At 45.9% G+C, this 22,389-nt stretch overlaps 1 protein-coding gene across 1 annotated transcript; it reads left to right on the top strand.

Annotated features, from left to right (window-relative positions):
- Positions 1–513: 513 nt before the first annotated feature.
- Positions 514–21,792, top strand: LOC127756941 (coilin). The gene is made up of 13 exons (XM_052282324.1): positions 514–787; positions 1,029–1,093; positions 9,156–9,428; positions 9,727–9,909; positions 12,154–12,223; positions 14,236–14,307; positions 14,777–14,978; positions 15,979–16,016; positions 18,180–18,488; positions 20,251–20,322; positions 20,488–20,640; positions 20,719–20,917; positions 21,002–21,792. The coding sequence occupies exons 1-13, from the start codon at positions 584–586 to the stop codon at positions 21,217–21,219; spliced, it is 2,058 nt and encodes a 685-aa protein (XP_052138284.1). The 5' UTR covers positions 514–583; the 3' UTR covers positions 21,220–21,792.
- Positions 21,793–22,389: the final 597 nt, after the last annotated feature.

Genomic DNA, 22,389 nt, shown 5'->3' with positions numbered 1-22,389 from the left:
ATAGGCCCTGAAGTGGCCCTAAAGTATTAAAAAATAGAGAGAATCCCTTATATGCCACTGAAAATTGGTCTGATCCCTTACGTGCCATTGAAAATTGGCTCTTCCCTTATATACCATTGATCCAAATTTGCACACCATCTCATGCCACTCCCGTCAGTTGACCGTGTGTTGTGTTAACCGTTAATTCTCAAGGAAAAAAGACGTATTTACCCTTTTGAGTATAGGGCATGCCTAACAACTCAGAGAGGACAAATATGTCTTTTTTACTTGAGAGTTAACGGTCAACACACGGTCAACTGACTGTAGTGGCATGAGAGGGTGCGCAAATTTGGATCAATGGCATACAATGAAAGAGCTAATTTTCAGTGGCATAGAAAGGATCAGACCAAATTTTCAGTGGCATACAAGATATTATCTTAAGAAAAAAAATATGCTGTGCACTTGCAGCGGTTTTACGCCTATCCAGTACCTACGCACACAAAAAGACGGAAAGCCCCAAACCCTCTCAAAGAAAGGGGAAAATAGCGAGGAAGGCATAAACCCTCGTCCCCCTCGCTGTCTCGCACCACCGCAACCGCCGCCAATGGCGACGCCGCCGGCGCAGGCGGTGAGGCTCCGCCTGGTCTTCGACAACCAGCGCATCCTCCGGCGGTCGCTGAGGGAGAGCGGCCTCCGCCGCTGCTGGCTCCTCCTCCCCCCGGAGCTGTCCACCGTCTCCGACCTCGCCGCGCACATCGCGGCTCGGTTCCGCCTCCGCCGCTCCTGCCCCAGCTGCGTCATCCTCTCGGTGCGGATTCCTTCATTTCTCTGCGTCCCCCTTCCCCTAACCCCTTGCATCTCCCGGGTTTTTTTTTTGATTGGGTGCCCTGAAATCTGTGTTGGATTCGCACGACATTGATTCGAGGGTTTCTAGGTAGATTTAGATGCTTGGTACATTTCTCATGTTTCTTGATCGCATTGTTCATATGACTATATGTGAACTATTTTGTATCATCGATTTGACGGCGAAGTGTGGTCTCTTTGTGCAGATAGATGGATTCGTCTTACCACCATTTGAGTCGACTTGTATCTTCAGGGACAATGACATCATAAGGTATCTGTTTCTGTTTGTGCATCGAAATTTTCTTTGGGCTTACTGTAGGATATGGAACGTGAATCATGCATGTGCTAATTTGTTATTGTGGTATATATATATTTTGAGAAAATCCATGAAATGCCATCGACAAGCACCCTAATCTCAGAAATGCCATCGACAAAGGCAACTTCCCAAAAATGCCATCACCATCAAATTGGTGTTAGCATCTTTCCGTTAAGTTGTATGAAAAGACAATCTTACCCCTAGACAACAATTTGCTCACACAACCATCCTCGCTGACTAATCGTCGCTGAAAAATAAGCGTTCAATACTAATCGATCAACAGTAGCCCGGATAGGATAATAATTACTTCCTCCGTTTCACAATGTAAGTCACTCTAGCATTTTCCATGTTTGTATTGATGTTAATGAATCTAGATAGATATTCATATTGATGTTAATGAATCTAGATAGATATATATGTATAGATTCATTAACATCAATATGAACGTGGAAAATGCTAGAGTGACTTACATTGTGAAACGGAGGGAGTAAAAAACTATCGGTATTTGACCGGGCTTAAAAAATAGTCTATCGGTTAGAGAAAAAAAAAACTTTCGCTGTTGTCGCCTTCCTCTCCGGCCCATAGATGGTGATGACAAGCAACCGTTGCAACCTGGCGCTGGCGACGCGACCGTCTTGCTGGGCTCCAAGCAAGCAAGTAAATTTCCGGCAGAAACACACAAATCAAGTAAAGCACTCAAATCATTCAGAAGAAGCATAAATCAGAGGAGTAAATTTTACACAATCAGAAGAACAATCTACTAGCAACCTACCTGTTGTCGACGTTGATGGGGAAGTTGTCAATGTGCATGCCGATGAAGGAGACAACGCTGCCAGGGACGGTGCTGGGGTCCTGCGAGACAAGGGCCGGTGGGTCGTTTTGCAGGTGGCGGGACTCGCCGGTGAGCTTCGTGAGGAGGACGACAAAGGGGTCACAGTGGAGGCTGCCGAGGACAGCCTACCATGCCCGGGCTGTTAGAACCTCAATGGTTACTCTCATTGAGAAGAGGATGGCACAAGAGATGGGGCAATTTTCTGGTTTTCTCTCATTCACAAACACAAAGCCATACCTTCCCGAGGAAGGTTGGATACATATATATAGCCATAGCTGGCAAAGGGATGCTGTCCTAGAGGGCATCCCAACTGAATAAAGCATAAAGGGGGGGCATAAAGGAGATGCTAACCGCAGCTGTCCTAGCAACTGAAAATATGCTAAAGGAGTAGATGCTGTCCTGAAAAGGTGAAACTACCCAAAAGCAAAAGAAAGAATCACAAACAAGGACCACAAAGACTTATCCATCATTCTCCCCCTAAGTCTTGTGCGTCGTCTTGTGGGGAAGTTGGGCCATCCCAATCCTGGAGCAGAGCTCGAGGAACTTGATCCTCCCAAGAGGCTTGGTGAGCAAGTCCGCAAGCTGGTCCTTGGTGTTGATGTAGCTCACCTTGATGCTCCCTTCCTCCAAGTAGCTTCGGATGAAGTGGTACCTCACTCGGATGTGCTTGCTCCGTTCGTGAAAAACGGGGTTCTTTGCCAGGGCCAGAGCGGACTTGCTGTCCACCCTGAGCTCTACCGCTCCAATGTCTCTGTCGAGGAGATCACCAAGCAGTCGAGCAAGCCAGAGCGCCTGGGTCGAAGCGGCGGATGCCGCCATGTACTCGGCCTCGCAGCTGGACAGGGCCACCACCTGCTGCTTGATCGACTGCCAGCTAACGAGGCACTCGCCGAGGAAGAAGAGAATCCCGCTCGTGCTCTTGCTGGTGTCGATGTCGCCGGCGTGGTCGCTGTCGCTGTACCCGACGAAGTGTGCCTTGCCAGGACACCTCGGGTAGTAGAGGCCGTGGTCGAGAGTCCCCGCAACGTAGCGGATGATCCTCTTCACAGCCTGCTGGTGCTCCGTCTTCGGTCGCTGCATGAACCGACTGACGTAGCCGACGGAGAAGGCCAAGTCCGGCCGTGTGTGGGTGAGGTAGCGAAGACTCCCCACAAGACGCCGGTACTGTGTAGCATCCACCTCCTCCGTCGTGCTATCGCGGCTCAGCTTCAGTCTCTCCTCCATCGGAGTGAGAGCTGGGTTGCAATCGGTGAGCCCAGCTAGCTCAACGACGCGCTTGGCGTAGGCGGTCTGTCGAAGCGTGATCCCGGAGTCGTCCTGGTGCACTTCGATCCCCAGGTAGAAGGAGAGAGGCCCCAGATCACTCATCTGGAAGGTGGCCTTCATCTCTTCCTTGAACGCCGCCACCTCCGCATCCTTGGTGCCGGTGATCACCAAGTCGTCGACGTAGACACCCACCAGCAAGGCATTTCCTCCATTGCCCCGCCGGTAGATGGCCGCCTCGTGTGGGCTTTGCTCGAAGCCCATCCCCTTGAGCGTGGAATCCAACTTGGCATTCCACGCCCTCGGTGCCTGCCGCAAGCCGTAGAGGGCCTTGTGCAGGCGTAGCACCTTGCCCTCCTTGCCGGGGAGCACGAATCCCGGAGGCTGGTGCACGTAGACCTCCTCCTTCAAGTCGCCGTTCAGAAACGCCGACTTGACATCCATGTGATGGACACCCCAGCCTTCCTGAGCAGCCAGCGCAAGGAGGAGTCGCACAGACTCCATCCGTGCCACGGGAGCGAAGGCATCGTCGTAGTCGATCCCCTCCTGCTGCACGAAACCGCGTGCCACCAAGCGAGCCTTGTGCTTGACGATGGCTCCGGCTTCATCCCTCTTCAGCTTGAACACCCACTTAAGGGTAATCGCGCGGTGACCACGAGGGAGGTCAGCAAGCTCCCAGGTGCGGTTCTCCTGAACCGCGTCCATCTCCGACTGCATCGCGGCACGCCATGCCGCGTGTTTCTCGGCCTCTGCGAAAGACCGAGGCTCACCGTCGTCGCACGCAAGGTGCAACTGCGCCTCCAGGTCGCGAGGCACCTGTCCCGGCACCGGCTGGTCGCCGAGAAGATCCTCCATCGTATGGTACCGTAGCTGCTCGCCGTCGTGGTACGCGTCGATGCGCTCCCCGTCGTGGGAGAGCGGAGTAGCGAACTCCACCGGGCTGCGCTCAACACTAGCTGGCGTCGGAGTAGACGTGCCCGGAGGAGTGGCTGTTGGTGCTGGAGCGCGTGGGGTCACCGGCTGGGGCGGTGTCGGCGAAGAGCTCGTCGTAGTCGAAGTCGTGGTCCGAGGATGTGTTGGTGTCGAAGTCGGTGGAGGCTCGGGGACTGGGGTAGACACGCTCGGTGAAGAAGAGCTGCCTACTCCCCCAGCTCCCTCGAAGTGGACGTACTCGATGGTGAAGTCGTCGTACGTCGGAGTCGAACCATCGTCCACCGCCTTGTCCCATACCCACCCTCGCCCTTCGTCGAACACTACGTCGCGCGCCGTGCGCACACGCTGTGTCTCCGGGTCGAGAATGCGGTAGGCCTTCGAGCCCTCCGCGTAGCCGATGAACACCCCTGGGGTGCTCCTGTCATCGAGCTTGCCGATGTGTCCAAGCTCCTTGGCGAACGCGAGGCAGCCAAAGGCCCGCAGGTGGGAGACCGCCGGCTTGCGCCCATGCCAAGCCTCGTACGGTGTCCTGCCATTGAGAGCCTTGGTAGGCGAGCGGTTGAGGATGTAGACGGCCATCACCACCGCCTCTCCCCAGAAGATGGCCGGCATCCCCCTCTGCTTGAGGAGAGCCCGAGCCATCCCCACAACCGTCTGGTTGCGCCGCTCGACGACGCCGTTCTGCTGCAGGCTGTACGGCGCGGTGTAGTGGCGCTGAATGCCCTCATTAGCGCAGTACGACGCGAATTCAGCCGCCGTGAATTCGCCGCCGTTGTCGGTGCACAGCACGCGCAGCTTGCGGCCACACTCCGCCTCTGCAGCAGCCTGCGCGTGCCTGATGGCGTCCGCAGCCTCTCCCTTGCTGCCCAGGACCATCACCCACATGTAGCGGGAGAGGTCGTCGACGAGCAGCAGGAAGTAACGTCCTCCTGGTGTGGCCGGTGTCACTGGGCCACACAAGTCCCCGTGCACGAGCTCGAGCCGCTCCTTGGCTCGGAAGCTCGTCTGCTGGGGAAAGGGGAGCCGCCGCTGCTTCGTCACCACGCAGACGTCGCAGAGCTGCTCCACGTGGTCAAGGCACGGCATGCCTCGCACCATCTCCTTGGCACTGAGCTGCTTCAGGGCCTCGAAGTGGAGGTGCCCAAAGCGCTCGTGCCACTGCCACGCCTCGTCGTCCCGACGAGCAGCGAGGCAAACTGGTTGTGCGACCTGCGCGCTGAGGATGTAGAGTCGATTAGTGCCTCTGGTTACCTTGGCAAGAAGGCGACGACGGCGATCCCAAATCCTCATGAGTCCGTCCTCGACCAACACGCGTGAGCCGTTCTCATCCAGCTGTCCCACGCTGATGATAGAATTCCTCAACGCAGGGATGTAGTAGACTCCGGTGAGCAGCCTGTGCTCATCGGACTTGGCGGTGAAGGTGACGGAGCCAACGCCCTTGATCTCCACGCCGGAGGCGTCCCCAAACTTGACAGAGCCTCGGACGCTGGAGTCGAACTCGGTGAAGAACTCCCGTCGGCCGGTCATGTGATGGGTGGCGCCGGTGTCGAGGTACCACCCATCAGCCTTGTCGTTGCTGGAGCCGTTGCAGAGGGAGACGAGTACCTTCGGCTCATCAAGGTGGAGAAAAGCCGTTGCGGCCGGTGCCGCTGGAGGTAGCTCGATGCTTGCGTGAGCCAGGAGCAGAGCCGGTTCTTCCTCCTCCACCCGTGCAACGTGGGCCTGGCCGCGTCGTGGCTGGCGACAGTCTTTGGCCCAATGGCCAAGCTTGCCACAGTTGCGGCAGGCGTCGTCTCGTGCCGGCTTGTGGTTGCCGGCGGCGCTGCCTTGGGCGCCTCTGCGAGCACCACCCTCGGCGCGTCTTCGCGCCCACCGCAACTGGACACCTCCGTGCCCCTTCCGCGGCTTGCGGCCGCCTGTCGAGGGAGAAGACTCCCCCTTCCTCCCGTCGCTCTGAGAGGCCTCCCACTGTTCTCGAGTGAGATGGAGCTTCCCGCCGATGGTGATAGGCCCCGAGAGAGGCTGTGGCTCATCACCATCGACGACCTTGAGGCGACCTAACGCCTCCTCTATCGACATCGTGGAGAGGTCCAGCAGAGACTCGATCGAGCGAGCGATCTGCCTGTACTTCTCTGGGACGCAGCGAAAGAGCTTCTCGACAGCTCTCTCCTCGTCGTAGGTGTCGTCGCCGTACTGCACCATCTTCTGCAAAAGAGTGTTGAGACGGAGGGCAAAGTCATCAACATCCTCACCCGGCTTGAAGGCCAGGTTCTCCCACTCCTTGCGGAGTGCCTGCAGTGTGGACTTGCGGGCGCGGTCGCTGCCGATGCGTGCCGCAGCGATGGCGTCCCAGGCCTCCTTGGCAGTCCGCTTCTGGGAAAGCGAGAACTGCATCTCGGGCGGGACTGCAGCGATGAGGGCATCCAGTGCCCGCCGATCCTCATCGTAGTCGACGTCGCCGTACCGGACTGCCTCCCACATGTGCCGCACCTGGAGCCTCACCCTCATCACCGCGGCCCACTCGATGTAGTTGGTTTTGGTGAGGGTAGGCCACCCACCGCCGGGACCAAAGTCCCTGACCACCGTCTGGACGCCATGGTGACCATGCCGCCGGTCAGGGGAGGGAGAGCCGCGCTGCCTACGAGGGCCGCGCGCGGGCTCCGGGCTGCCGCCGGCACGCCAGCGCCCGTCTAGGTTCCCGTCAGCGGGTGCGCGGTCCCTTGGACCGCCGCCGCCGCCGTGGGGGTGGGCTGCTGCCCACCGCTCTGCCCGCTCCCGCGCCCTTCCTCTTGCCAGCTCCTCAAGCTCCCTGTCGGCGGTGATGTCGCCGGCGGTGGAGCCGTTGATGCTGCTGCGCAAGGTCTCAACCTCTACCTCCGCCGCACGTGCCGCATCTTCCGCCGCCTCTGCTTCCGCCTCCGCCCTGGCTGCTGCCAACTCCGCTGCCGCCAGTCTGGCCGCCCTCGCTGCTGCTGCAGCGGTCTGAGCCGTTGCTCGCCTGCGCTCTTCTGCTGCGGCGAGCTCGGCGTCCTGCTGACGCCGAGTGCTCGAGGCGACCGAACGCCGAGACCGAACGTCGGACATGGCGTGCCTCCGGGAGGCTGCTGCGTGGAGAGGGGGAAGGGAGAGGGGAAGGAGCAGCCGGTGCTGCTGCTGCTGCTGTTGGCTGAGAGCTCAATCGAGCTTGGGAAGGAGTGGAACAGGAGATGTTTAGCCTACAGGAAAGTGTGGCTCTGATACCAAATGTTAGAACCTCAATGGTTACTCTCATTGAGAAGAGGATGGCACAAGAGATGGGGCAATTTTCTGGTTTTCTCTCATTCACAAACACAAAGCCATACCTTCCCGAGGAAGGTTGGATACATATATATAGCCATAGCTGGCAAAGGGATGCTGTCCTAGAGGGCATCCCAACTGAATAAAGCATAAAGGGGGGGCATAAAGGAGATGCTAACCGCAGCTGTCCTAGCAACTGAAAATATGCTAAAGGAGTAGATGCTGTCCTGAAAAGGTGAAACTACCCAAAAGCAAAAGAAAGAATCACAAACAAGGACCACAAAGACTTATCCATCACGGGCCGCCACCGCCTCCGTCCGCGACGCTGTGCCTACCAGGCCCGGGCCGCCGCCGCCACCTCTGTCCGCATCGACCACGTCCGGGGCGCCACCGCCGTCTCCGTCCGTGCCGTTGTGCCTACCAGGTCCGGGCCGCCGCCGCCGCCACCTCCGTCCGCGTCGACCACGCGCGAGGCGCCACCGCCGTCTCCATCTGCATCCCCGCGCCTACCACGCCCGGGCCGCCGCCGCCGCCTCCACCCGCGTTCCCCCCTTCATTGCAAGGTGGTGGGCCTGCGGGACCATGCCCCTGGCGCCGGGTTGCTTGCCGTCACCACGCCCTGCCGCGCCACTGCCCTGGTCCTACTCGCAGACCCCGTGGACCGCCGGCATAGCGGCGCCACCGCCTTGGACCGCCGCCAACGCGAAGAGAGCGCTGGATCGGGATCGATTAGAGCGCGTGGTCATTTTTCTTTGATAAAAACTGGGTATATTTTGCACGGAGGGCAAAATGGTCATTATCAGAAAAAAATGACAGATGAAACGGTGTGGAGTTGACGGTGATGGCATTTTAGGGAGAAACAGGCTTGTGCAATGGCATTTTTGAGAAGTTGCCTTTGTCGATGGCATTTCTCGGATTAGAGTGCTTGTCAATGGCATTTTATGGATTTTCTCATATATTTTTGGTTTCATCTGTAATACTGAGTTACTGACTGAGAGGAAATGTGGCTGCATATTTGTGTTTGTTCATCTTTCTTCCTATTTGTACAAAAACAGAAAGAACATAGCATATAAAAAAAAATTCCTAGTCACCTTATGTCTGCATATAACATAATTGGGGATACATGGTCCACCTGCATGGAAGTGAAATAGTATTTTGGATATGCATGACAACATTTGTTCAAAAAGTACATGGTCCACCTGCATGCATGTATGACAACATTTCTTCAGAAAGCGGAGGGATTAATACGCTCAGTTTTGTATGTTGAACCCCATATGTCTAAACAAAGTGGCACAGATAAAATGGAACATAGAAGTGGCATCCAGCGACATAACACCATCAAATTTAAGCCACTTATTTACATATTACATCCCATATAACATATCATGCAATCAACAGAGAGTACAACTTGTTCCTACCAACATCCTTTGCATCATCTGGGCTGTTAGCAGTTCACGTTTGCTCCTTTCCAGATTGTCCAGCATGCCACTGCCCCAGATAGAAAAGCTATCAAACCAATCCCCAAATACGTAAAATTGGAATGTACAGGGAATGTTCTAGCAGTAGAATAGAGGAAAGTTTCTTCACATGAATGATGAAATTGCTAGTAGCATGTCTTCATACTAAATTGTTCACCTTTTTTTGCAGACAAATGTTAACCATATATTGTAAAAATGATGTTACAGCTTTACATTACTTTTTTTTTATTATCAGGGTAAAACAGAAAGCTTCCAAGAAGATAACACAACATAATGATGTGCACTGTATTGAAGGTCCTGAGATAGTAGAAAAACAACCACTTCCAACAGACGATGAAATGCTCGCAATCGAATATAAGAAGGATGATGATAGCAATCAACAAGAAGGTGTACAGTATAATCATCAGAATGTAGTCAATGCAGCTTCTCACTACAATACACGAAATGATGATATAACTTTGAAGAGGAAATGTCAAGATGGAGAAAGAGGATCACCTGGGACCTCAAAGTATCCTCCTTTTTCATTCTTTTTACAATAAAATTACTTGATCTTTGTTTGAGAAAAAGGCTATTTAGTATCTATCATTCTACCTTCAAAACACCAAAGCTTCCTTTGTTCATCAAAAATAGCTATTTTATTTTCCTATTGAGGCTAATGCCATTTTGTGTTCTGTTAGAGCCTCAAACCATTAAACTTTTCCATTTGAATGATTGGATTCCCCATTGATGTGTTTTTGATGGGTTTTCCAATTGCTATGTTGAGTATGTTATTTCTGTTCATCCTGTTATCCATCTTTTTGACACAGAAAAAAGAAACTGAAGGTGGCAAACACTGGAAAGCACACCGGTTGCAGCAACGAGGATAAAGCCCACCAAGATCAGGATCATAGTGGTTCCAAAAAGTTGAAGTCACCATGTATCGATGATGCCAAGAAGGTGATGCTAGCTGAAGCCGATGTTACCTTGGAGAAAGAGCAGATATCAAAGAGGTATGTTAACTATGCCACTTCAATCAGGTAAACTGTTTTATCTGTGACGAACATGAATACTGGCCAGCAAAGTATCTATACAAGCTAATAAAACTACTTTCTGTAATTGGCTGCAAATATTTCATATTCTAATGCATCTGGCATACCAGGATCTGATACTTGTAGTCTGCAAACTGTAGTTGTTGAGCACCCTTTATTTTCTTCCTTCAATTCAGATTGATTTAATGTGACCATGATTTATAACAAATGAAAACCACACTTTAACTACTATCTTTATATCTTATATATGATGCCATATGATTCTTACCTTTAGCATGATAATTTTCTTACGAGTGAGTTTGATCCACCTTTCATAGCCAAAGTTTTGCTTTGGACCACCTTTGCCTAATCTTTCCACTTTGGGCTAGGTAATTTTACCTTTTTGCAATTTGGACCACCCCAAACCACTTATTTATCACATCAATGACCTCGAGCACATCGGCTCTGGCATGCTGGTGACCTGGCGTCTTCCCTCCACCAGGCCATACAAGATGCCAGAGGAATGCCAGGAAGATAGTTGGGGTGGTCCAAAGTGCAACAAACATAAAATTTGCTAATGCAAAGCAAAAAGATTGGGGAAAGGATGGTCCAAAGTGAAATTTTGGCAATAAAAGATGACCCAGATTGCAATTCACTTTTTTTCTTATACAGGATGTTTTTTCGGTTATCAACTATGTTACTTTTAGAAAGGAAACAATTAACTGCAATAGTTTTGTCACATTCATAGTTCAAATTAGACATTTAGTGTTTCTGCAGTTCAGTTACTTTCAACTTACTATGGATTTCCTCGATGTGAAGTGTGTTGTTAGCATACTGCTAAATGCTAATATTTAATATAAGCAATTACAAGTGTCTACAAAAACTTCTAAACACTGCACTGTTGCAAATTATAGTAATCAACTAAAATAGAAAGGTTGCATAAAATATATTTAGTCCTTTTAATTGGAGTAATTGGGTGTGATTTTGTGCTCTACTTAGGGGTGGTAATGGGTCAATGCCCATGGGTTCTTTCACAATCCTACCTAGCCCTTATATTTCTAGGTGAAAATGTATAAAAGTTCAACCCACCCCATTTTAGACCCAACCCTCAAATTTTCTAGGCTAAAATGTTGGGCCCTTTACCATCCCTAGCTCTACCCCTATCTTTCACTCGTAATCTTTTGGGGCATTTGTAGTAATGTGTATGTCGTCTATAAGTTTTTTTTTAAATAAAGTTGCATGCAATGCACATGTGAATCTGGTTCCTATCTCGTAGTATGTATATAATTTTTAGAGTTGAGGATACTTAAGATGAGCGCTATGCTAGTAGTAAAAAAATGGCAATTTTCTGATTGTACCACTTGATCACTAAATATATTACTTCTTGTCTTGATTGCAAAACTTTGATTTTCGTAATAATCTATTTGTAAAACAACCTGAAATATACTTTTGGAACGTATTTTTCAAGACAACTAATATACTTCTTGTTGTCAAGTGATATCGTTTGTTATTGCCTATAATAATGGCTAAGACTGCAAAAGGTTGGCTGCATAATCCCATGCCAGTTTACATATAATTACTGGGTGATTATCACTGAAAAATGACACTATTAATTTGTAAGCAAAATCAATCCATGTTTACATATGTGAAGTTGCACTACTCTTGTTTTAATGTTCTTCTAATCCTTTCATGTAGTAGCACATGTCTTATGAAGTTAATGAATGCTAGTAAAGGTCTAGAAGTATAAACTATAACATTTCTGCTTTTTTTTTCTGTGCATTTAAGATGTGTGGATTTGTTTAGCTAACTCCGCGTCCACGTCACGATAAGTGATTACTTATGTTATGATATTTCATATATGGTGAGAGGCTGAGGACATCGGTGTAGACCATAACAACCGTCCCATATATATTTAAGTCAATAATTAGGCATTCAGATTTTTTTCTTGAATACGATTAGGCATTCATATTATGTCTTCTATGCCATCCTTCGAACTCATTTGAAGCTATGTTGTTTATTCTATATATAAATTCAACATAATGCTGACAATAATTGAGTATATTCAAAATTTTGTATGTGATGTATTATTGTATTACTCACTTCTTGCCTCTACCATGTATAATGCAGCATTGCATGAAAGTATTCACATCTTGTGCAATGATTCAGGTTAAAGTATCGATTTCTTTATTCTAATATGTAACAGATTTTATGTGTGAAATTTCTTAGGGACAACCAAACCAAGTTGAATAGCGAAACAAAGGAGGATGATTGTAACACTCAAAGCGATATTAAAAAGGTTTCTGCTTGAGTCATAATTACTGCATGATTACTGTTTTAACAATCTGAAATCTTTTGGGCTTATTTTTCTCTATGGATGATGATTCTTTTTGTATGTAAACCAAAAGGAGAGTCTTTCTTTTAAAAAGAAATAAAAATCTATTCCCTCCGTCCCAAAATATAGCAGCTGATCAGCTACATTCCCTTCTCAACGAATCGAAACCTTCCACCATCCAATTCTCCATGTACTTCCTCTTGTCAACCAATCACAACCTTCTCCATTTAATTCCACCTACTCAATACCCATGTCCAACCCTAAAAATCCTTATATTTTGGGACGGAGGATGGAGGTAGTATTTATCAATTCTCTCTTTGTTTTTGCATGCTTTTATTTCTTATCATAGTGATTAATGCCCAGTACCAGACCTGTTTTGCATTGCTGCGTGGTGCTGAACCTAGTTAGTTAATTATCTGCTTTGGCTAAAAAGGATTTTTTAATGGGACAAAAACCATATAACTTCCTGACCTTCAAATGCCCTCTCATGTATCATTTTGTTGAAATAGTTTGCAACTGCTTTGAGTTATGTTCACATGCAAATACGCCATCAATAACGCACGTGAACACTATTTCTCGTGTTTTTTTTATTCTGTATATGTTTAAGATCTTTAAGGCAAATTGATATGTGGTGTTGAAAGTCCACGATTTTAGATTTGTAGCACCAAAATGACATAATCACTTTATTAGCTCCAAAAGGTGTGTCCATCCCTGTATTTATCACTTCTGTCATTGTCACTAATGCCGACTCATGTTACATGTGACCTTATTATCCTTACCTTGTGATAGATCCCTACACTGGCTCATCTGGATGTCTGAAACCGAATCATCCTGCGCCCTTTTACTGGTGGAAATCGTGTCATCTGCATCTCCCCACCACCTCCACCATTGCTACATGCCATTGCGCTGCTGTAGCTCCTCACAACTCCTACATGCTCACCCCTTGCTCTCATTTTTGTCATCCTCACTGGTGTGGCTACTTCTTGCACCTGCAGCTTCTCTGTCCCCTCAGCTCCTTGCCAACTCACACGTGCTACTGTGTTGGATTTGGACTGTCTTGTGGTTTGGGCTCCATTCGGTTGGTATTGGAATGATTTGGATTAGCAATTTGGTTTGGGCTCTTTGTGGTTGTGTTCAGTATGATGAATCGATGATTTTGGAGGGCACATGATTAAATACAGCACTATTTTTCACTCTGCAACTACTCGTTGATCCCAACTCCTCCTATGGCTCCCTCTTCTCCTCCCGCCCTATTGGTTAGGGATAGCAACGGGAATGGGCACACTTTGATTGCTACAAAAATAATTTTGTCAATCTTTGTGTAACTGATTCATCTATTGAGTGATATTGGTGCTTGTATAAGATTTGTAATTTTTCATTGATTTTTATTTCAAGTACCAGAACCACTCAAATCATGAGAACAAGAATGGAAATTGTACGATGTGCACAACAAATTAAAAGAAGTACCAAGCATTACAATCACATGAATTGGAGTTAAAATGTATTTTCCTGTTTAATTGATTTATAGTAAAAAGTTAATTCAGTGCTTTTAAAAGGGCTGCTCTAATGTCAAGCTCACCTTAATGTATCCATTGGCTAACTTATTGTTTAGAATTGGACTGTTTTGCAGTTGTCTTTATGGAATAGTTAGTTAAAGAAAACCACAGAAAATTTAATGAGCTTCTTCTGTTTCATTCTGAAGTAGTTGTTTGCCAATTTTAGTCTATAGAAAAAAGGGCATAAAGAAATTCTTTGAAAAAGCAAGCTCCATGCACAATTCCGACTGCTGACCACGCCACAAGTATAATTTCCTATAATTGACATTTCACACTTCACGTGCAGTGTAGCAACACTCAAATTTACCTGTGATGTTATGATATATAGGACTCAATTAACAAGTCATGCTTTTCTGCATGTGCATTTTATTTTAGTTATCACATGCATAAAGTTCACTTTGCTGTCCTGTGTTTTACCAGGTATCTAGAAGTGCTCGGCGTAAGAAACTCAAAAGACAACTTAGACAGAAAGCCAAAGAACAATTGAAAGAGGTAAATTGTTGCTGGATATGTCTGTATCTTATTTCTTGATTTATAGGATATTTTTATATCCCTACTACAAGGGCATAATGCTGTGGATTTTATAGATGGAAGAACATCTGGATTGGTTGCAACAATTGGAAAATATATAGGCTGGTTCAATCAACTTTCAAGTTGCAATCCCATATGGGCTTCCTTCTTTTTTTCCCCCAATGAAAACTCTATTCTTTTCATAAATTGTATAGCTTTTATAAGTTTCCACTACTGTGGCATTGCCTTCTTCATTGGTATGTCTCACTGTGGCATGAAAGCTTTCCGACTTCCTGTAATCTTGTTTCCTCTGATACTGAATCTTTTGCTGCTATCCATCTACTTCTCTTCCTCCAGCTCAGAACAGAGTAGCTACCTGATAGTCTTATCTCCATAGTAGGGACAAATAGTGTTAAACAAATATATTTATCTTCAATTTATATTTTTGCAGAAAGAGCACTGTCAAGAACAACCAACCGTGGCTGATTGTCCATCGTCAAACAACCGAGATGTTTTGCTGTCCCCATCAAGCAATCAAAACAACTCGAGCTTGCCATTTGTAAGGCATGAAGCAGATGAGGAAGAATCTGATACATCGGATGATATTGTTCCAGTTGTGGTTAGGCCTGGCCACATTCGCTTTGAGTCAGCAGGTATCTTCATCCAGCAAGAATCTGAATTATGATAATATTATTTTCCGCATTGCAATCCATTGTTTATCACAGACAGAAAACAAACACTGTCCTGTTCAGGAAAAAAAAAAAAGATAAACCAGAGTTACCCTGACTACCGTGTTAATTTACCATGCACAAATGCCATCATACTTGTCCAAGTAGACATGTAAGCATTAGGACATTTGTATGTATCAAACAACACATATATTTGGTATGTTGATAGTGGCATCTTTAGAAATATTCTTCAGGTCTTCTCTGGTTAATTTGTCTGTGCTAGTTGTGTCCTACCTTCAAAATTTAAGGTCATCTTTTTCTGGCCTTACCTTATGCTTGAAACAGAGAAGTATGTGAAAAATATATAAAAACATTTCATTCTTTTCTCCAAGAACAATTCTAGCTGTTTATGCATGAATATCCAGACTGAAAATATTATGTTTTGGTTGAAAATCACCAGTAAATTGTATTCTGAACCATTAATCTATTTATCGTTATATAGATGTAAATGGTGCGTTGGAGCATATCCAAACTATTCCATGCTGCTCCTGGTCCGAGAATTAGAAAATAAAACCAGGAATTTGAGCTCTATTGGCAAATAAATAAGAGAAATAGTCCTATATTCCCAGCTAAACCTAGTGTACATATATAACTCTCCATCTCATATTCTTGCAGCCTATGGGGATTTTAGTATGTGTACTACAGCTCTCGGAGATTTGCACCTGAAATCATCTTTTGTGCATTCTTGTTTAGAGGTCTTCAAACAAGTGAATATTTGAGACTGTTATGCTGTTATTTATGTCCGGCTTGTGTGCTTTTCTGATTTATGTTCTTGGGCCTCGACCCCTCGGCCCACTACCTATGACAGTTTTCTTGTTGAATCATTACTATTGTGTTACCCACATCACTACACATCTTCAGTTGGTAATATTCATTTATTGCATGTAAGACAGCTCAATATAAAGTAATTTTCTTTTGATTTTAGGCGGAGAATCAGATAAGTCACCGGTGAAGGAAATACAGGTTTATTGATGTGCCTCTTGTCTCTCATTCTTAATTATATAATAACTGATTTAATGATGCATTTCCTTTGCAACAGTTAGTAAGTTAGGCCACTGCATGAAATTATCAAGACTTTATTTTATATTCCACCTCCACTATATTTGCTATCTGCTCATTAGCATGTAAATAATAGAATTTGTTGTGACTTCCATTTTATGAATTTGTTTTTAGAGATATTTTAGGGAAGTGATAGCTTTGATTGTGGGGGTAGTTGTGGATTGACTAGGAAATATTTGGGGCTACATAAATGCATATTTCTTCCATAATTGTTAGATACTTAGATGTCATTTTAGGGAGATATTTAACTATTTGCCACTCTTATAAGTGGCAATTAAGGATTTGCCACTGGGCCCACATGTCATAGCACATGAAGGCCCACATGTCATATACTGTGAGTGGCAAATCTTTACATCTTAAAAGTGGCAAAAAGTAAATGCCCTAATCAAAAGACTGATGTTGGTTTTGCCACATTTTATGGATATTGGTTTTGCTCTTATAGATGTTTTAAGTTTGGAAAAAGTACGAATTACTCCCCCGAACTATCACGGTTGGCCGAATTCCCCCTTGAACCTGAAAACCAGACATGACTCACCCTTAACTTTTAATACCGGACGAATTACCCCCCTCGACCCAATCCAGAGCGGTTTTATCCAACGTGGCATACGCGTGGCAACCCAGTCAGGATTTTCTTTTTTTAAAACATAGTGGGGCCCACATGTCATATACTCTCTCTCCCCCCTCTTCCCCTCTCACTCTCTCTCCCTCTCTCGGCGAGCACGGCAGCCCGCGGCGGCTCCAGCGTCGTCGTCGTCGTGGTCCTGTGCAGTGTAGCCATCCGAGGTCGCTTTCGCCTCCATTCCACTTGCCACCTCCTCCACGTCCAAACCTGTCGCCGTCACCGTCGCCGTCACCTCCCCTTCTCCACCGCCATCCCGGGCCTCAGGTGCAGCGACAATGGTCTCGGGAGCCACGGCGTCCGCCAGCGGCAGCTCCTCGTCGGCGAGGGGAGGGGAGGGGCGGCAGGCAGTGGCGGTGGCGGTGATGGTGGAGTGGGAGCGGCGGGGAGGGGAGGGGGAGGGGCGAGCTTGCAGGGGCGCAGGTCGAGCAGCCCCGCTGCAAGCGGCAGCTCCGCCATGGCTCGCCTCAAGCAAGAAAGAGAGATTTGAAAATGGAGATGAGCTCGAGAGGAGGAGACGACGTTTTTGAGCTGGATGACGTTGCCGCCTCCACCATCTCGATCTCCTGCTGCTGCCCACCGCCAGCCCCTGCACCGTCCCCGATCTCGGCGCGCACTCTCTCCGTGCTCTCCGGCAACGTGCGCCGTCGGGTCCCACCTCTTTCTCCTCTTTCTCCTCCTTTTCCTTCCCCGCGCCGCCGCTGGCTCTATATCCCACGCTGCCGCCGCCGGTTCCGCATCCCACTCCGCCGGCTCTGTGTGCCACGACGACGACGATGCTGGAGCTGCCCTGGGCTGCCATGCTCGCCGGGAGAGGGAGAGAGTATATGACAGGTGGGCCCCACTATGTTTTTAAAAAAATGCTGACTGGGTTGCCACGCGTACGCCACGTAGGATAAAACCGCTCTAGATTGGGTCGAGGGGGGTAATTCGTCCGTCATTGAAAGTTCAGGGTGAGTCATATCTGGTTTTCGGGTTGGGGGGGGGGTAATTCGTACTTTTTCCTTTAAGTTTCTAGGTTTCATTTTCAGAAATAGGCCCTATAAAATGCAACAGGTGTTAATGTTGTTTATCCAATTGAACCCGGTGACAGCTATTTAAGAGCAAAGCTACACTTTAGTATGCTCTTGCCCTAGGATTGGATAAATCATAGCTGGTGACCAGTACTATGGAGGACCATTATTCAGAGATAAATCACATTTGATAGGGGTAAGCATGTCAAAAGTAAAAGAGTTAAGATCCACCTTGGTCATTGTGCTTTTGACTAAATTGACATCTAGTCATCTAATTCCAATTGAGGCAGTGTTGATGAAATTTAAGAAACCTGAATTAAAATAAATTATTCATTAGTTAAATAGAAGTGGTGATTTACTTCCCTTGAATAAATATATTAATACTAGTAAAATTATGCAAATTGGTATGTAATTGTTTTGATTTTCTTATTCCAGACAACTTTCCAGTGGAGTGGAACTACAAGCAAAAAGAAGGGTCAGAAGTGGGGAATGGACAACTCAAACAAGAAAAGCTCTGATATCAGCTATCATGGGAGGATAACTGGAACTGACACTGAAGTTAACCACCATGTGGCTGGCAACTCTAAGACTAGTGATAATGATTTTGGTTTGGCCAGTAATCAAAAGGTTGGTGAGAGCAGTCATGTTGGATCAGCAAGTGAAAAGATTGTTGCTGAGAAAGGGAAGTCTAGCAGTGAACCTTTAGATTTTGAGAGCCTGTATCCCCTAACACGACTTCCCAAGGTATTTTCTTTTCCTGTTATAAGATGTTATACAAGACTAGCTATATTTATTGGAAAAGAAACATGAATACAGTTACAGTTTTTCTCGTTGGTTGTGCACATGAGGGAGTAGGTAGAAATATTATGATATTCAATTCTGCATCCATGATAACAACAGCTCAATTCAAACCTTCATCTTCTATTCCATGCTTGTTATCAACCTCTAGTAACATCAGCACTAAATCAACGATTTAAATAAGCATAACAACAAAGCAAAATCTGTGCACCAAAGCATGCCAGGAACCATGTGACTGGGTCGTATTTAATGGTGTAGCCAACTGGCCACCTCTTCTGCAGTTCCACCAAATTTATTTTTTCCCCATGGATGTGAAACCATCACAAGATTCCAAAACATTTAAATTTGAGGTAGAGATGGAAAGGCCTTGCTTAAGTTAGTCCTAGACTGAACCCCAAAAATACATATTTTTACTGTTTGCATGGAATAAAAATATGAATTTGTATTATTCACCAAATAAAATATTAATGGTTAATGTCTACAATTTTTATTGTCTTTAATGGGCTGCGGCTGTAGGCTAAAAATTTGGGCCAAATGAAAAAAAAAGGCTGACCAGATTTGGGACTCTGCATGCCTACCCGTGGAGCATTTATCTATGAGCTTCTGTTCTGCCCTATAGATAGAAAAAGTAAATTCCATATATATTATTATTAGTGACTAACAAAATGCCTGTGGCTTTGGGTATGAATAAAAATAATCGTGCATATCTTGACATTGCTAAAAGCTAATAAATGTGATTTATTTTGTTGCACAGGTCCTTCATATTCTTGTTATATGGAGCAGTTAACAATTTTACATTATACTCACCTTGAAAGTTAAGATTTACACTACATATATCGGTCATCTTAGACCTTCTGGTGTTAAGTTCTTATCGTACATACTAGCTGATAAAGTAACGATATGTGCTACGATTAATACAGTATTGAAACACTTAAAGAGCAGATAGTACAGATATGTCACAGAATTTGTGGGGTGGCAGATTGACTGCCACCATCACCATTGACTTATTTTAAAAGGAGTATAGATTGCTAATCAAACAACCTCTTTGTCTATAATAACTTTTGTCCTAAGAGTTACTAGGTCAACCATTATCTGCGACATCTCTGAATGATCTTCTGCAGAAGAGGCACACAACTTGAGTTCGGCAACTGTATTGTTGAAAAAATTCTGTGGCAGAGTTCTTATACCACATAGTTTTGTTCCCAGAAAAGCAATACAAAGAACAAACCTTTTTCTTTCCATGAGGGCTAACAAATTGAGGGATTTAATACAAGCAATGGAGTAGCTAACGCATAGTTAGGCTTCATTATCTTTGAGGCTAAGTAGAGTGGAGGATATGCGTGCAGATTGTGTTGTCATGCTTGTGGAAGAACACTGGCTGCAGCCATACGTCTGACAGAGCAGGAGCAATGATGGAGAAAAATGGAGCATAGGTCGGAGAACATAAGTAGTTGTCAAACTAAAAAAGTTCTAGGTACATCAGAGCTTGAAAACCAAGGGTGATATTTATCTGGACCTAGATTATTTCACATCACAAATGATTTTTACGATGGAAGTGCACTTCAGTGGCAGTCACAAAACTATCATTACTAGCTTTACAGTCAGTTGCTCATTCTGTTGCTGTATTTTCCCCCTTTTTCCTTGAAGCTGTATTTCCTTTAGTGCTGTTTAATTCTCTTCTATGCTTACCTTCCTTTGTGTCTTACAGGAAGGAGATCTGATTGTTTATCGGTTGGTTGAACTGTCTTCCTCTTGGTGTCCAGAGCTTTCTTCATACCGTGTATGACATAGTTTCTAATACCAATTCATTCATGTGTGGCTAATTTTTTTTGAAAAGTGAAGACAATTCATTTTGCCATCTTTTGCATGCCAGCACAAACATGGAATGAAGTGTTGTTACCGATAGTATTGAATCCAGGCAATTCATTTTCACCTATTATTTCAGGTTGGCAAAGTTCTTATATATGATCCCATATCTTTGAGGATCATTCTCTTACCTGTTCCTGAGTATCCGTTCACTGCTGGAGAAAAGAATGGTGAAGACGAGTCAGAGATGCTGGTGGACATGTCACCTTACAAGGAAGATGGTTCCTTGGAGGTAACTATGTGTTCCCTTTAATCTACAATTTTGTCAAACAGGGTAGATATATCATTCTTGAATCTTGATATTTTGCAGATCGAGTACTCTTCGCTTCTTGATATTAGACTGCTCAAGGACACTGATTCCGTGCAACCGGCTGTTAGTACTCCCCTGACAGAAACAGGCATTAAAGGTGGATCCCATGCTCAAAAGCCAGCTAATTTAGATAATCATAAAGGTAAAATTCACAGCGAAAAACTGCCAAACAACACCAAAGATCCAGAAGCCACGCAAGGTATTGCCCTAGGCGTTTGCAAGCATTTATCCATTATTACCGAAGTTTTAGTTGTGGTAAACTGTAGACAATCTTTATGTGCAGAAAAAACACAAAACACGGTCTGGGAGGAAAATGGAGAGGTCGCAAATGACGAGCCTGCTGTTCAGGAAAATGGCTGGGGAACTTGGACACCAAATGCCAGTACATCTGCTTGGTCATATAGAGCACTAAGGAGCAGTGCCCTTGGTCCAACACTTGCACATTTGAGAGGAAAAAATACCAAGAGGGGTAGACCTTACAATCGGAAGTATGGCAAGTGAGGTTGCTGTATGTAATCGCCGCTTGGCCTGTTCTTTTGTAGTCTTTGTTTGTATGTAATGGTGGGCTGAGCTAGGATTGCTATGTTACTGCCTGTTCATGGCGATATGGGATCTGAATCTAAGACACCTAAATTAGTCCCTAGAGAAGGGTTCTAAACTGTTGAGCTCTGACATTTATGTGAAACTGGAGTTCAACAAGTCTGTTAAAGATGGATGCCATTAGGCACCTGGTTGGTAAGATTGCATTAGAAGCGTTATTGGCAACGAGCTGCAAATAAATTAGATCACACTTGGCTTAGAAACTACAGCTGAAGCGAACTACACTATCCATCTTGCTTCTAGATTGGCGACTTCAACTAGTACACTTAAATAAGCTTTTGTCCATCTACGTTATGTGTAGAGATTATAAGCTAAGATGGTGCGAAGAGTAAAAAAATAATCCTTGCTATCTTATAAGCAATTTATTTTTCCCAGTAAATTCATTATGCAAATGTAATATTCCTCGATGTCAAGACAAACTTTTGAGAATTTCACGCCAAGTGTCACGAAGGATAATAATATTCTGATACCACATATTAGCAAGGTCCAGGAGTGCTGTTAAGCTTCATTTTTCCCAAGGAGTTCGCTTTGCTAAACCTCGTAGTTTCTCACTTTTTATTTTTTACTAAAAAAATGCCTATGCGTTGCAACAGGGAAAAACGTTTTTTTATATAACTATTAGAAGCTGGTCAATAAATTGAACCATTAGGACTGCTATATAATCATAATTAAAAAAGTTAATAAAAAAATATTCTTTGTTTTAGGCTGAGCCCAGTCTTTTCTTCCTTTTTAGCCCTACCCAGTCCACTACCTCTCTCTCCTCTCGTCTTTTCTCCCTTTTTAGCCTTACCTAGTACACTACCTCTCTCCTCTCGAACTGCATCTCTTTAGCCTAGCTCACACACTACCTCTCTCTCCTCTCGAGCTACCTCTCTTTAGCCTAGTTCACACATCGAGGGGCGTTTTCAATCTCGGAAGACAGTCATGTGTCTGTATGCCCGAGCCAATCCTCCCCTTAAATCTGGCCAAATCTTTCTTAATCTCCTAAAGTTGTCCCTTAAATTCAGCCAAATCTTTCTTCATCTCCCAAAATTAGTTGAGGGCTATGAATCCACTCGATTTGATCCTCTT

The sequence above is a fragment of the Oryza glaberrima genome, chromosome 12 (assembly GCF_000147395.1).
Source record: "Oryza glaberrima chromosome 12, OglaRS2, whole genome shotgun sequence".
NCBI classification, from domain to species: domain Eukaryota; kingdom Viridiplantae; phylum Streptophyta; class Magnoliopsida; order Poales; family Poaceae; genus Oryza; species Oryza glaberrima.
The sequence above is the reverse complement of the archived record's forward strand: the minus strand, read 5'-3'. Positions and strand labels throughout refer to the sequence as shown.

Bases quoted from the DNA above. Each gene is read 5' to 3' on its own strand.
- LOC127756941 (XM_052282324.1), top strand. From the start codon at position 584: ATGGCGACGCCGCCGGCGCAGGCGGTGAGGCTCCGCCTGGTCTTCGAC. The intron at 788-1,028 runs GTGCGGATTCCT...CTCTTTGTGCAG, and splicing joins CCAGCTGCGTCATCCTCTCG to ATAGATGGATTCGTCTTACC. The intron at 20,323-20,487 runs GTATGACATAGT...CTATTATTTCAG, and splicing joins CAGAGCTTTCTTCATACCGT to GTTGGCAAAGTTCTTATATA.